The 12,648-nt window shown below is 44.4% G+C and overlaps 2 protein-coding genes across 3 annotated transcripts; both read left to right on the forward strand.

Moving 5' to 3' along the window:
* Positions 1 to 232: 232 nt before the first annotated feature.
* On the forward strand, positions 233 to 5,330 carry LOC106819677 (acylamino-acid-releasing enzyme-like; the record flags this gene model as incomplete). Its single annotated transcript, XM_014824275.1, has 9 exons — positions 233 to 365; positions 665 to 775; positions 1,069 to 1,149; positions 1,519 to 1,607; positions 2,089 to 2,199; positions 2,544 to 2,592; positions 2,830 to 2,966; positions 3,541 to 3,645; positions 4,705 to 5,330. Coding segments are annotated over 9 exons (1,197 nt in total), but the record flags the coding sequence as incomplete, so codon positions are not given.
* Positions 5,331 to 7,105: 1,775 nt separating this feature from the next.
* LOC106819678 (39S ribosomal protein L2, mitochondrial-like) lies at positions 7,106 to 10,213 on the forward strand. 2 transcript variants are annotated; one of them, XM_014824276.1, is made up of 5 exons: positions 7,106 to 7,205; positions 7,442 to 7,799; positions 8,155 to 8,258; positions 8,532 to 8,676; positions 9,560 to 10,213. In XM_014824276.1, exons 2-5 carry the CDS (start codon positions 7,457 to 7,459, stop codon positions 9,973 to 9,975), a joined length of 1,008 nt encoding a protein of 335 aa, XP_014679762.1. In that variant the 5' UTR covers positions 7,106 to 7,205; positions 7,442 to 7,456; the 3' UTR covers positions 9,976 to 10,213. The 2 variants fall into 2 exon arrangements, with proteins under 2 accessions (XP_014679762.1, XP_014679763.1); XM_014824277.1 differs by having other exon boundaries at positions 7,456 to 7,799.
* Positions 10,214 to 12,648: the final 2,435 nt, after the last annotated feature.

Consider the following 12,648-nt stretch of genomic DNA (forward strand, 5'->3'; position numbering starts at 1 on the left):
AGAGAGGGAGAAAGTGACGAGAGAGAGAGGAAGAGAGAGGGGGAAAGACGACAGGGAGAGAGAGAGAGCTATATATATAGAGAGAGAGAGAGCGAGAGAGGGAAGGAGGGAAACAGAGAGGACAACGGCACGTTACTCCTATCCTACACAAATATGCCGTGGCGCACCGTATATCTCTTTCACACTATGTTTCACGGTCTCTCACATGTTTCTCTGATTCTCCTTCTCACAGCGCCTAGCGAAACTGCTTCCTGCAGGAGGAGAGGGAAACATCAACTGGTTTGACCTTGACCCGGCCACGCTGCTCGATGACCTTACGTGGGAGGTCCAGGTCTTCCAGCCGAAATGTGTCAACCCGGACTATCGTGAGTGTGACGTATCGCGTCGCCGCTGCAACAATGGCCGCCGAGTTAATTAATGGCCGTGGAAGTAATTGAATTAACGACGGCAGCAAACAGCGTGAAATTTACGACTAATTTATATTGTTGACTTTCACTGTGAATCGTTGACCTTGAACGTCAGACGTTGACCTTTACCGCTATCATTGACCTTTGCTGCTGACCATGGACATTTACAACTGACCATGGACGTTTACCGCCGTGCATTTTCTGTGTTGGCACTGACCGTACTGCTTTTACAGCGATTAGTAATGTTTGCTTTACAGCCGATCTACACTTTGAGGGAATCCTGATTCTACCGAAGCCATCTGAGACAGAGAAGGAGGGGAGCAAGGCGGGAGAAGCTGGGAAACCTCCTCTCATTATCTTTCCTCATGGTATTAACCTGCCACCCTCTAATATACGTGCATGTGTGTGCGTGGTTGTAACATAAGAATTCGTAATATATATATATATATATATATATATGTATTACGCATTTCTATGTATGAATACTATGAAATAATAAATATTTTATTTTATATATTTATATATATATATATATATTTATATACTAAATATTATTGTAAAATTATAATAGATGAATTATATCGTAAAATATTATATTAAAAAACAATTTTTCTGCTGCTAGACAGACGTTGGCGCTGACTGTTCGCTTGTTTCTCTGCAGGTGGCCCTCACAGCGTACACCTCGCCGGCTGGAACCTCTACGTCGCCGGGTTCGCTAGACTCGGATTCGCCATGATGCTCGGTAACTCCCCCTGGTGGTGACGACGGTCGTGTCGTGTTCGTCGGGCGTGGTCTTACGATGAACACAGTGACACATTACGTTGGTAATTGTCACTGCTGTTGTGAAGCCGTTATGGTCGTTAGGTTGCTCCTTGGGTGGCGCGATCAGTCCTGAACAAGATTTGTTGTCATCAAGTAGGATTTACTTTGTGTGTGTGTTTGTGTGTGAGAGAGAGAGAGAGAGAGTGTGTGTGTGTGTGTGTGTGCGTACGTACGTGCGTGCGTGCGTGTGCATGAGTACACGTGTTCCGGTGAACAACTCACGGTTCGGTCGTACCGCGGGGGGATCGTGAGTGGTGACGATGTGAGAACATCCACGCGTTTGTTCCAGTGAACTACCGCGGTTCCACCGGGTTCGGGGACGACGGAATCTTCTCCCTGCTGGGGAACTGTGGCAAGCAGGATGTGGCAGACTGTCAGGTACGTTGTTTACTTCTCCTCCTTGTTTGTTGTTTGTTTGTTTCTTTTTTTGCCAAGTACGTTGTTCCGTTCTCCTTCTTCCCCTTATTTTGTGTTTGTTTGTTGTTGTTTTGTTGTTGTTGTAGTTTCTGAGTCGGACAATGTCACCATGACAAAATTCATAATTTCGTTGCATCGTAGTGTAAAAGAATTTCCCCCTCAAGATTTTTATATGCATTTTCAAAGCGTGTGAAACCGTGCGATGCGCGTATCACAGGCGTCTGCTCCTTTGGACACCATCTTTAAATATGGCCGCCATTATTCAGTCGTGTCTGACCGCTTTAATGCTCAATTAAACCTTACTCATTGCCCATAAAGTAAAACCGTTTAACATTTTGAGTAAACGTAGTGCGCATGTTCGTTATTGTTTGTCGGCGTTCTATTATTTAATCGTCTTTCGCGTCGTCGTCTCGCTCACTCTCTCGTCATCGTCGTGTTTCAGCAATGTGCGGACGAGCTGGTGGCATCGGGCGTTGTCGACGGCAACCGCGTCGTCTGCTTCGGCGGGTCATACGGCGGATTTCTTGTTGCTCATCTCATCGGACGCTACCCTGTGAGTCTCGAGTATTAAGTATTATTATTATTTTATTATTATTATTATATATTCTTATGTTATTATTACGCAGTGGCTACGCGTCCCTGTCTCCATTATACAAAGCCTCAGCAGAATCCCTAAATCCCGTCCGAATTAGCACGGCCCCCTTTCAATCGTTGATCTATACTGGATTTACTATTGCTATTCATAGTTAGATAATTGTTTGTAAATCGCTAAGGGTAAGTAATATCTTATGGTAAAAAAATTTTACTGAAAAAATATAGTTAGGTTCACATAAGAAATATATGACCGGACGCATATTATTACAAGTAAAATTAATATATGGAGGATTTTTTTCGCAGGATTTCTACAAGGCTGCCGAATGCAGGAACCCTGTCACCAACATTGCTAGTAAGTACTGACGATACTAGAGATTTATGGCATCATAAAGGTTATAATATTTAAAATAATAATTTTTCGAGGGAATATTTCTTCGTACTATGTACTATGACACGATGAGGTCACGTATTATTTATATATATGTGTGTATATATACATACATATATATGCATCGCTGACGTCCCGCACGGTCTCCCCGCCACGCGTGACCTTACCGCGACCTTCACACCGGCTCCTCTCTCCCTGCAGCTAAGTTGGGAGGCTCCGACATTCCGGATTGGAGTTACGTGGAAGGAGGTTTGGGAGCGTTCCACTTCGGACGCGTTCCGACCCCGGCCGACCTTGAAAAGATGCTGAACGATTCGCCAATAGTGCTAGCTGACAAGTACTTAATTATGTAATTAATATTAATTTACTTATTATTATCAAAATTATTTAAAAAAATTATAAAGTTATGTAAATTATTAATAACTTTTTAGGTACTTATATTAGGTATACATATTAATTATATAATATAATACGTATATAAAATAATAGTAATTATATTTATAATACGCTTAATTTTCCTGATTTTCTTGATTTCCCTCGGTCCTATTCGATGATAAGATATGCGATTAATTTTGGAAGCCACGCTAAATACTGGGCCAAATCCATTTCAAAAACAACTTGAATCAAACCGTATACAAAATTTTCCCAATTAAAAGAAAAGTCTAGTGTCCTTTATAGACAGGCGTCTGTTATACGGAGGTGTACACTAACACTGGGTAATTTCATTCCACGACAGTCTTCATTCACGGTTCATTCACGGTCTTCATTCACGGTCTTCATTCACGGTCTTCATTCACGGTCTTCATTCACGGTCTTCATTCACGGTCTTCATTCACGGTCTTTCATTACGGCTCTTGCATTCACTGGTCTTCATTCACGGTCTTCATTCACACGCTTGGGGCGTCGTTTCAGATGAAGACTCCGCTGCTGCTGATGATAGGGGGCGCTGATAAGATGGTGCCGCCGCAGCAGGGACACGAACTACAAAGCACTGAAGGCGAGACACGTGCCCGTCAAGTAAGTCTACGTTAACGATCCCCCCTATACATTAATATTAAGGTGATATAACATTAAATAACATGTAATAATATAACATTTTTTATATAACGATTGGTCCGCTACTATCATTGTAAATCTACATCACCTTTCTATTCTCCGTCAGGTGAGCCGTTACTCCGATTCTTTCCCTGACGTCCTATAGAATAAATCGTAAATCTTTCGTCTTTAGATTCTCCATCAAGTGAATCTAAATTAACGATCGTAACGTAACGGACGTCCTCTAATATTTCCTCGTAATTTAAGGCAAGACACATCCCCGTCAAGTGAGTCTACGTTAACGATCCCCGATGTAACCAAGGTCCTCTAATACATCCTAGTAATTTCATATATCGTAAATCTATCCCTATTCGAAAGACAGGTCAGGTCCCCCCCCTACCTCGATAGAAACGTGGTGAAGTTGCTGTTATGCTGGAGTCTGCCTGACAGCAGGCCAGCAAACAAATTTAGCAAATGGAAACCACGAACAATCCGTGATCTTTCGTATCGTTTGTGACGTAACAGCAATTTTTTTTCCTAAATGTTTTCGGGAACGTTGGCGGCTTTCGTAAAGCGAGTGAGCTCGATGCGAACCCGAAAAGGGAGTGGAGGGATAGCGGGTGGCACTGCCGTGGATCTCGGATGATTACTAACATGGCTCCATCTCTTTCTCCTGCGTCTCTAGGATGTATGTGATGGATGACAACCACTCTCTATCGAAAGTCGACGTGGATTCGAACGTGTTCGTTCACTCTATCCGCTGGTTGCTGCAGCACATCGGTGGCGCCCTACGTCATCAGCGTGATGTCGTTGACCCGTCCGCCTCGATCTGTGATTAGTGTGTACGTGATTGTTAGATTAGCGTCTGACAAGGATTCATGATGGACATAAATGGTATGTTTTTTCTCCTCTTTGTTTTCGGCCCATGTTTGTTTTGATGGTCACCTTCGTATGACGGCCATGTTTGTTTTGATGGTCACCTTCGTATGACGGCAATGTTTGTTTTCGCCGTCTTCATCATTCGTCTGCTTCTCTGCGCAGGATGTACGTTGCCGACGACGACCACGCCCTCTCCAAGGTCGACCTGGAGGCGGACCGGTTTGTGCAAACCAGCCTCTGGTTCCTGCTGTACACAGAGTCCTCCGCCGCCGCCGCCGCCGTCACCGCTCCGGCGGCCGATTAGACAGCAATCTTCGCGCTGCGGCCATGTTTGATTCGTCTTATGCGCGCGCGTATCTTTGCACGGTGGCCATGTTTGATTCGTCTTATGCGCGCGCGTATCTTCGCATGGCGGCCATGTTTGATTCGTCTTATGCGCGCGCGTATCTTCGCACGGCGGCCATTTTTTATTTGTCGTTTGCGCGCACGTGGTTTTGCGGTGGTGTCTTCCCCGGTGATTGTGGGTCGCAACGTCATTCTTAATTATGCGTGATTATACGTATTTATGTGATCAGTGATATACGCGCACGCGTTCCACGTCGATGAAACATCAGAGCCGTTGCCGCATCATTCATAAGTTGTGTCGGAATGCGGAGAGAGATATCGTCGTGGCGACGCCTGAGGTACGGCGCTCGATATCGCGACTCTGTATTTTTCTATAATTATGAAGATTCGTTTGAATTCTGTAAAGAAATTATGTAATAAATCACTGTAATAATAACTATGTATATATACACTGTACCTGTTTGTTATTGAAATGCGTGTGTTTGTTTAAAGAAAAAACTTGGACATTGCTAGTAAATGAAAGTGCTGTGGTTACAACTTACAGGCAACGTTTGGTGAATATGATGATAACACGTACTAGGGGGGGTCGCAGTGATATATTGGTGATTTCTTGTCAATTTACTACCTAATACCCTAGCTAATAGCTGAATAATAGATTAAAAAGTTAAATACAGAATTATGTCATTGCCAACTAAATACCGTTATTACGTACAAAAACTTGTACAATTTAATAGTGGGGCATAATGCAAATAAATTTATTTTATTTTATTTAAAATTAATATTGTACCAGCAACACTATAGCCCATTTTAGATGCTATTTTTCAAATAACGCCTTCTAAATTTGACATTATGGCTTCAGCCTCCTTTGACCGCAGTATCCCCTGAGCTTAGCACCCTGACTTCAGCGACCTCTAAACCAGGGAGCACCTTAAAACCGGGCCACTTTCCCCTTCGACACAGTATCCCCTGAACTTGGGGGGGGTCATTGGCTGTGTGCCCCTACTCTCTGCTAGCACCCCCTACTATCTACTGGTCCGTGGAAGATTTCTCAGAGGGGTACAGGGGGTTGTCTTCCTCCCGCCTCCCTCCCCCTCTCCTCCCGCCTCCCTCCCCCTCTCATTAATAATGTATTTTACGGTTACACATAACGTACAATGTGCGCATATGAATTATTTGTACCGATAGATGGCGCGAGGATGTCATATTTGATCAAAGTCGCTGCTACATCCTTGAAATACATACATCAAAGTGTAGGATGGGAATTTCACGGCCAAGCCTTTACCAGTCTTATACAGTAAATGTTGTTTTGTATATGTACTGTAATTATATAAATTTCACTCTACGTTAAATATGTTTTAGAGTATTATAATACTTTTAATAATGCATTTGACGGTTAGACATAACATACAATGTGCGCATATAAATTATTTCTACCGAGAGATGGCGCGAGGATGTCATATTTGACGTGACAATAATATCCCCTCTGCGCGCGAACTACGCGTGTATGCAGTATGCGTGTATGTACACCAGTTTGCGTGATAAATGTATTTATCCTGTACAATGTATTTTCTCATGTATTTATTTCTCGTGCTATGGATTTCTTTTATTCTCTCTCTCTCTTTTTCTCAAATCTCCTGCCAACTGGCCTCCCTACTCTCACTCCTCTTCCCCTCCCGCTTCCCGCCTCCTTTTCTCCCGTCTCCCGCCCCATCCTCTCCCGTCTCCCGTCCCCCTTCTCTCGTACCGCCGCCCCCTGTACCCCCTCATCTATACATACATACACAGGCCCTTGGAGGCTCAAGTTTCAAGAAGAGTACTATAACTGTAAGAGCGAATAGTTATAGTACTCTTCTTGAAACTTGAGCCTCCAAAAGCCTGTGATACATAGTACAACCAGGAGTGAATAAATACAAAAAAACGTTTTTTATCTACTCATGATACAACCAAGAACGTATAAAGAAGGGAATAATAAAGAAGCAAAACCTTCTTTATACGCTCTTGATACAACTAATACACATGGCATTTAATTATTTTGACTGATTACTATATATTTAATAATAATAAATAATATTTCCTGAAAAGTTGAAACATTACAGTCAGAAACTCTTAGGTCGTAGAAGGGGAAAATCTATGAACAAACTTATGGCAAAGTAAGCTTACATTTATTGTCCATATTTTATGTCTAGAAAGCACACCAGATGGCGATAAAAGATCAACATGGCTGCTCCCACATGAAAGTCAAATTCGACAATGCTTTGATTTATTAATTGATCAATTCCTTCACTTTTGTATTTCCAATTATCGTTAGAAATATTTAGGTAACCTATACCATACTTTTTAATTGTGCAATATGTCAAATCGGTGACATGCGTGTGATTATCATAAATAATCGAATATTATGTCTACGATACACCCGCGGTTGATTACAATTTTAATTTACATGTCATGAGCACCTTCCTATCTGAGTATCATTGACATTATAATGAGTGACAGTCCGCATCACTCACTCCTTCCCTGGACATATGTCTCAGTTTTCTGTATGTGTCTTCTCTAGTCTCGCGTCTTCAGAATGTTGGCCAGCACGCTCGCCCGCTCTCTGCAGCGTCTGACGATTCGGGTTGCCGCGGCGACGCAGCCGTCTCTGCGACCGTCGCTAACAACAACCGCCGCCTCCAGTCGTCTGCTACCGGCAGCGAGCCTGCAGCAGACGCCGTCCTTCGTCGCTCAGAGCTCTGCGCCGCTAGCGAGAGGTTTCCACACGACGACACCGCTGTGTAAAAAGCTGAGAGGACGCAAGCACAAGGTTCACCTGCGGTTTCAACGGAGGGTCATCGTTACGAAGATGCCGGCGTCGGGGTACACGACAAAGGCACTGCCATGCACGAAGACGGGAGGGCGAGATCTAGTGACAGGTGAGGAATAAAAAGAACAAAAGTAAAAAATGTTTTGGTGAAAATATTTGGTGGGCGGTTCTAAGGCAACGTTCTGTCTTTAATGTTAGAAATCTGGACGTAGATATGTGCTTGTAATGCAAATAAATAAGCCCTACTATTATCACTTAGTAAATACATTTCGCATTAAAATATAATATAATAATATAGAATATAACATAATTGCTGTACAAGTGGAAAGGCGTTAACGTCACCTGTAATAAACTTTTGTACATTAATTAGAGCTGATCGATTGATTCTGCTTCATTTCGTCCTTTGAGGAAACCTTCCTTCTTCCCAACCATGAACAATATATATCGTTGCTTGTGTTTTCTAGGTCGGGTCGTTAACCACAGAAGAGCCGGGGGAAACAAGGTTAAATTCCGAATGGTTGACATGCATCGCATAGGACCAACGGAAGGCGAACCGCTCCAAGAAAAGGTAGCTTTCAATCGCATTAGGTGATCGTGAATTTCTATTCGAGCCGTCGTCATCCACCGCAGCTCATGTTACGTGATGGGGTTAACAAAAAATGTTAGAAGTCCAACATTTAAGACAGGTCCAGTCTCATTGGTTTGGATGCCGCTCTCCCAGTTGCAAAACCCTCTGGCGTACTATTTGTCCTTTCGTTATACGTGTTATAATTAAGTTGAACGTGAATGCGTAGCGATTAATACGCGCGTTATAATTAACACCAATAATTAACTCGTTAAGGTGATGTCCATACACTACGACCCGCTGCGGAGCGCGAAGATAGCGCTGGTTGCCGGGGGCGACAAGAAACGCTTCATCCTGGCGACGTGTAACATGAAGGCCGGCGACATCATCAACACGTCCGGTCACATTCCGCGGATACCAGGTACGAGAACGTAGAGCCGCGTAGAAATGCTAGCCACCACACGCAGGTGCTAGAGGTGTGTCCGTTGCATGAAAGGTCATGGTAGTGGTGACAGCGTTACTTAGTGACAGGTACTGCAAAAGTAGAGCCGCGTAGAAATGCAGGCTTTCAAGTATTCCTACTTTTTCTACTTTTTTTGTCTTTGTGCCTAAGTTCTAATTTGTCCCTGAAATTCCTACTTTTTCTTAATTTTTTTTCCTATTTTTTACACTGGCCTCGATTATAGTATGAGTAAAAATTAATCCTGAAAGCCTGCATAAGTCCTACTTCTATAATAATTTTTCTAGCAAAATCCTACTTTTGTCTTCTTTTTTTGCAAATTTTCATCCTATATTTTTTTCGTGGGTCTGATTAAAAGCCTGAGAAATGCTAGCCACCACACGCAGGTGCTAGAGGTGTATCCCTTGCATGAGAGGTGCATTATTATAGTGGTGACAGCGTTAGTGGAAGTCATTGTTCATCGAGGTGTGTGTAACTTTGTAGCATTAGTTCCATTAGTAGTAACCATTAGTTCACATACACTCACGAGTACGTAAGCCGACGTACGCACTGCACGCACTTTACCATTCGTTTACATGTACAGACGAGTCTGTATACAAGGGTCCCTCAAAATCAATAGCGTCATTATACGCAGGTGATTATTTTGTAGAGGTGTCCGTTAACATAGGTTTCAGTCTATGTATACTTACACACCTGTACTTAATTAACTTACACACCTGTACTCATTCGATAATCATTATATTTACTATTACTTACTATTATTGATTATTATTATTGATATCGCGGACACGTCTACCCCGCGGTATCCCTCACGCCACGTTCCCCCGCGTCTCTCTCTCCGCAGTGAAGGCATACGAAGGAGATGCCTACCCGCTAGGGGCGCTACCGGTCGGTACGGTCGTCTGCTGCGTTGAGCGTTACCCCGGCGACGGCGGAAAGGTGGTGCGCGCCGCGGGAACGTCGACGACGATCCTCCGGCGCGTTGCCGGCGGCGACGTGATCGTTCAGCTTCCGTCGCGGCGCGAGATGCGCGTGAGCGAGCGATGCGTCGCGGTCGTCGGCCGCGTCTCCAACCCGGACCACGACAAGCTGACGCGCGGCTCGCCGCAGGCAAGCAGGTGGCTCGGCTACCGTCCGAAGAGTGGCTGGAGGCAGAAGAAGACTGGTTACCACGGACGCAAGCTGCGGCGGCCGAAGCCGGCGAGGGTGTACGACGCGCCGCCCGTGCGAGCGTACAGCGTACACCAGCTCAACCTGTGATCATCACCACCAGGCGGCAGCAGCGGGCGGTCGAGGAGCGGGGATGGATGCGGCGGGTTAACGTGGAGACGGACGTGGAGTGGAGGTAGGGAGATGTGGCGGTGGCAGCAGTAGGCAGCAGTAGCAACAGAGGTAGGGGTTAACACTGTAGCAGGGTCGAGGAAAAGACGGAAATATCGTAAAGTTACTCGTGAGTTTCACGAGCCATCTCAGAGTGTCTCGTACGCAGTGTATAGAGAGAGGTNCCACAGTCAAGCAGTGATCGTGACCCCGTCCGCCCATCTGTGTTAGTGTTGTACGGTGTTGTTAAGATAGCGTCTGCAAGGATTCATGATGACAAAATGTTTGTTTTCTCCATCTTTGTTTTTCGTCCATGTTTGTTTTGATGGTCACCTTCGTATGACGGCCATGTTTGTTTTGATGGTCACCTTCGTATGACGGCCATGTTTGTTTTGATGGTCACCTTCGTATGACGGCCATGTTTGTTTTGATGGTCACCTTCGTATGACGGTGATGTTTGTTTTGAGGGTCACCTTCGTATGACGGCCATGTTAATTTGTTTTCGCCATCTTCATCATTTGTCTGCTTCTCTGCGCAGGATGTACGTTGCCGACGACAACCACGCCCTCTCCAAGGTCGACGTGGAGTCGGACCGGTTCGTGCGAACCAGCCTCTGGTTCCTGCAGTACACAGAGTCCTCCGCCACCGCCGCCGCCGTCACCGCTCCGGCAGCCGATTAGACAGCAATCTTCGCGCTGCGGCCATATTTGATTCGTCGTATGCGCGCGCGTATCTTTGCACAGCGGCCATTTTTTATTTGTCTTCCGCACGCACGCGGTTTTGCGGTGGTGTCTTCCCCGGTGATTGTGGGTCGCAACGTCGTTCTTAATTATCTGTGATTATACGTATTTATGTGATACGCGCACGCGTGCCACGTCGATGAAACATCAGAGCCGTTGCCGCATCATTCATAAGTTGTGTCGGAATGCGGAGAGAGATATCGTCGTGGCGACGCCTGAGGTACGGCGCTCGATATCGTGACTGTATTTTTCTATAATTATGAAGATTCGTTTGAATTCTGTAAAGAAATTATGTAATAAATCACTGTAATAATAAATATGTATATATATACACTGTACCTGTTCGTCATTGAAATGCGTGTATTTGTTTAAAGAAAAAAACCTGGACATTGCTAGTGATTGAAAGTGCTGTGGTTACAACTTACAAGCAACGTTTGATGAATATGATGATAACACGTGCTAGGGGGTGTCGCAGTGATATATTGGTGATTTCTTGTCAATTTACTACCTAATACCCTAGCTAATAGCTGAATAATAGATTAAAACGTTAAATACAGAATTATGTCATTGCCAACCAAATACCGTTATTACGTACAAAAACTTGTACAATTCAATAGTGCGGGATAATGCAAATAAATTTCTTTTATTTTATTGAGAATTAATATCGTACCCGCAACACTATAGCCCATTTTAGATGCTATTTTTCAAATAACGCCTTCTAAATTTGACATTATGGCCTCAGCGTCCCTTGACCACAGTGTCCCCTGAGCTTAGCGCCCTGACTTCAGCACCCTCTAAACCAGGGAGCACCTTAAACCGGGTCACTTTCCCCTTCGACACAGTATCCCCTGAACTTGGGGGGTGAACTTGGGGGGTCATTGGCTGTGTGCTCCTACTCTCTGCTAGCACCCCCTACTATCCACTGGTCCGTGGAAGATTTCTCAGAGGGGGTATATACAGGGGGTTGTCTTTCTCCCACCTCCCTCCCCATCTCATGTGTATTTACGGTTACACATAACATACAATGTGCGCATATAAATTATTTCTACCGATAGATGGCGCGAGGATGTCATATTCGATCAAAGTCGCTGCTACATTATTGTAATACATACATCAAAGCATAGAAATCGCAACACTAACGGTTAGTGTTGCGATTTCTATGCATCAAAGTGTAGGATGGGAATTTCACGGCCAATCCTTTACCAGTCTTATCCAGTAAAAATTGTTTTGTATAGGTACTGTAATTATAATTCCACTCTACGTTAAATACGTTTTAGAGTATTATAATACTTTTAATAAGGCATTTTACGGTTACACACAACATACAATGTGCGCATATGAATTATTTCTATCGATAGATGGCGCGAGGATGTCATATTTGACGTGGCAATGATATCCCCTCTGCGCGCGAACTGCGCGTGTGTATGCATACAAGTAGTCGGTTCACGAGTTGATGGTGTTTGCCATGAGTCTACTACGTTCGCTCTGTGCCCTAAAGACATGTCACTACTAATAATATAATATTTTTTGGCTGGTTACGTGCCTGCTTTAGACTATTCCGTCTCACAGACGGGCTGGGGCAGTCACGTAGTAGTTATTTATAGGGTTTAGGAGGCAGGGACTCGGTGACAATCAGCATTATTATAAAGGAAGGGGGTACAGGGGGTTGTCTTCCTCCCGCCTCCCTAAGCCTTCCCCACTCCCCCACCTCCCTCCCCTTCTCCTCCCACCTCCCTCTCCTTCTCTTACCACCTCGCTCCCCTGTTCTCCTATCTCCCTCCCTCAACACCTCCTGGATCCTTTATATTTTGCATTTTCTTTTGCGTGATAAATGTATTTATTCTGTACAATGTATTTTCTCATGTATTTATTT

This window comes from Priapulus caudatus, unplaced genomic scaffold, assembly GCF_000485595.1.
Source record: "Priapulus caudatus unplaced genomic scaffold, Priapulus_caudatus-5.0.1 Scaffold4014, whole genome shotgun sequence".
Classification (NCBI taxonomy): domain Eukaryota; kingdom Metazoa; phylum Priapulida; class Priapulimorpha; order Priapulimorphida; family Priapulidae; genus Priapulus; species Priapulus caudatus.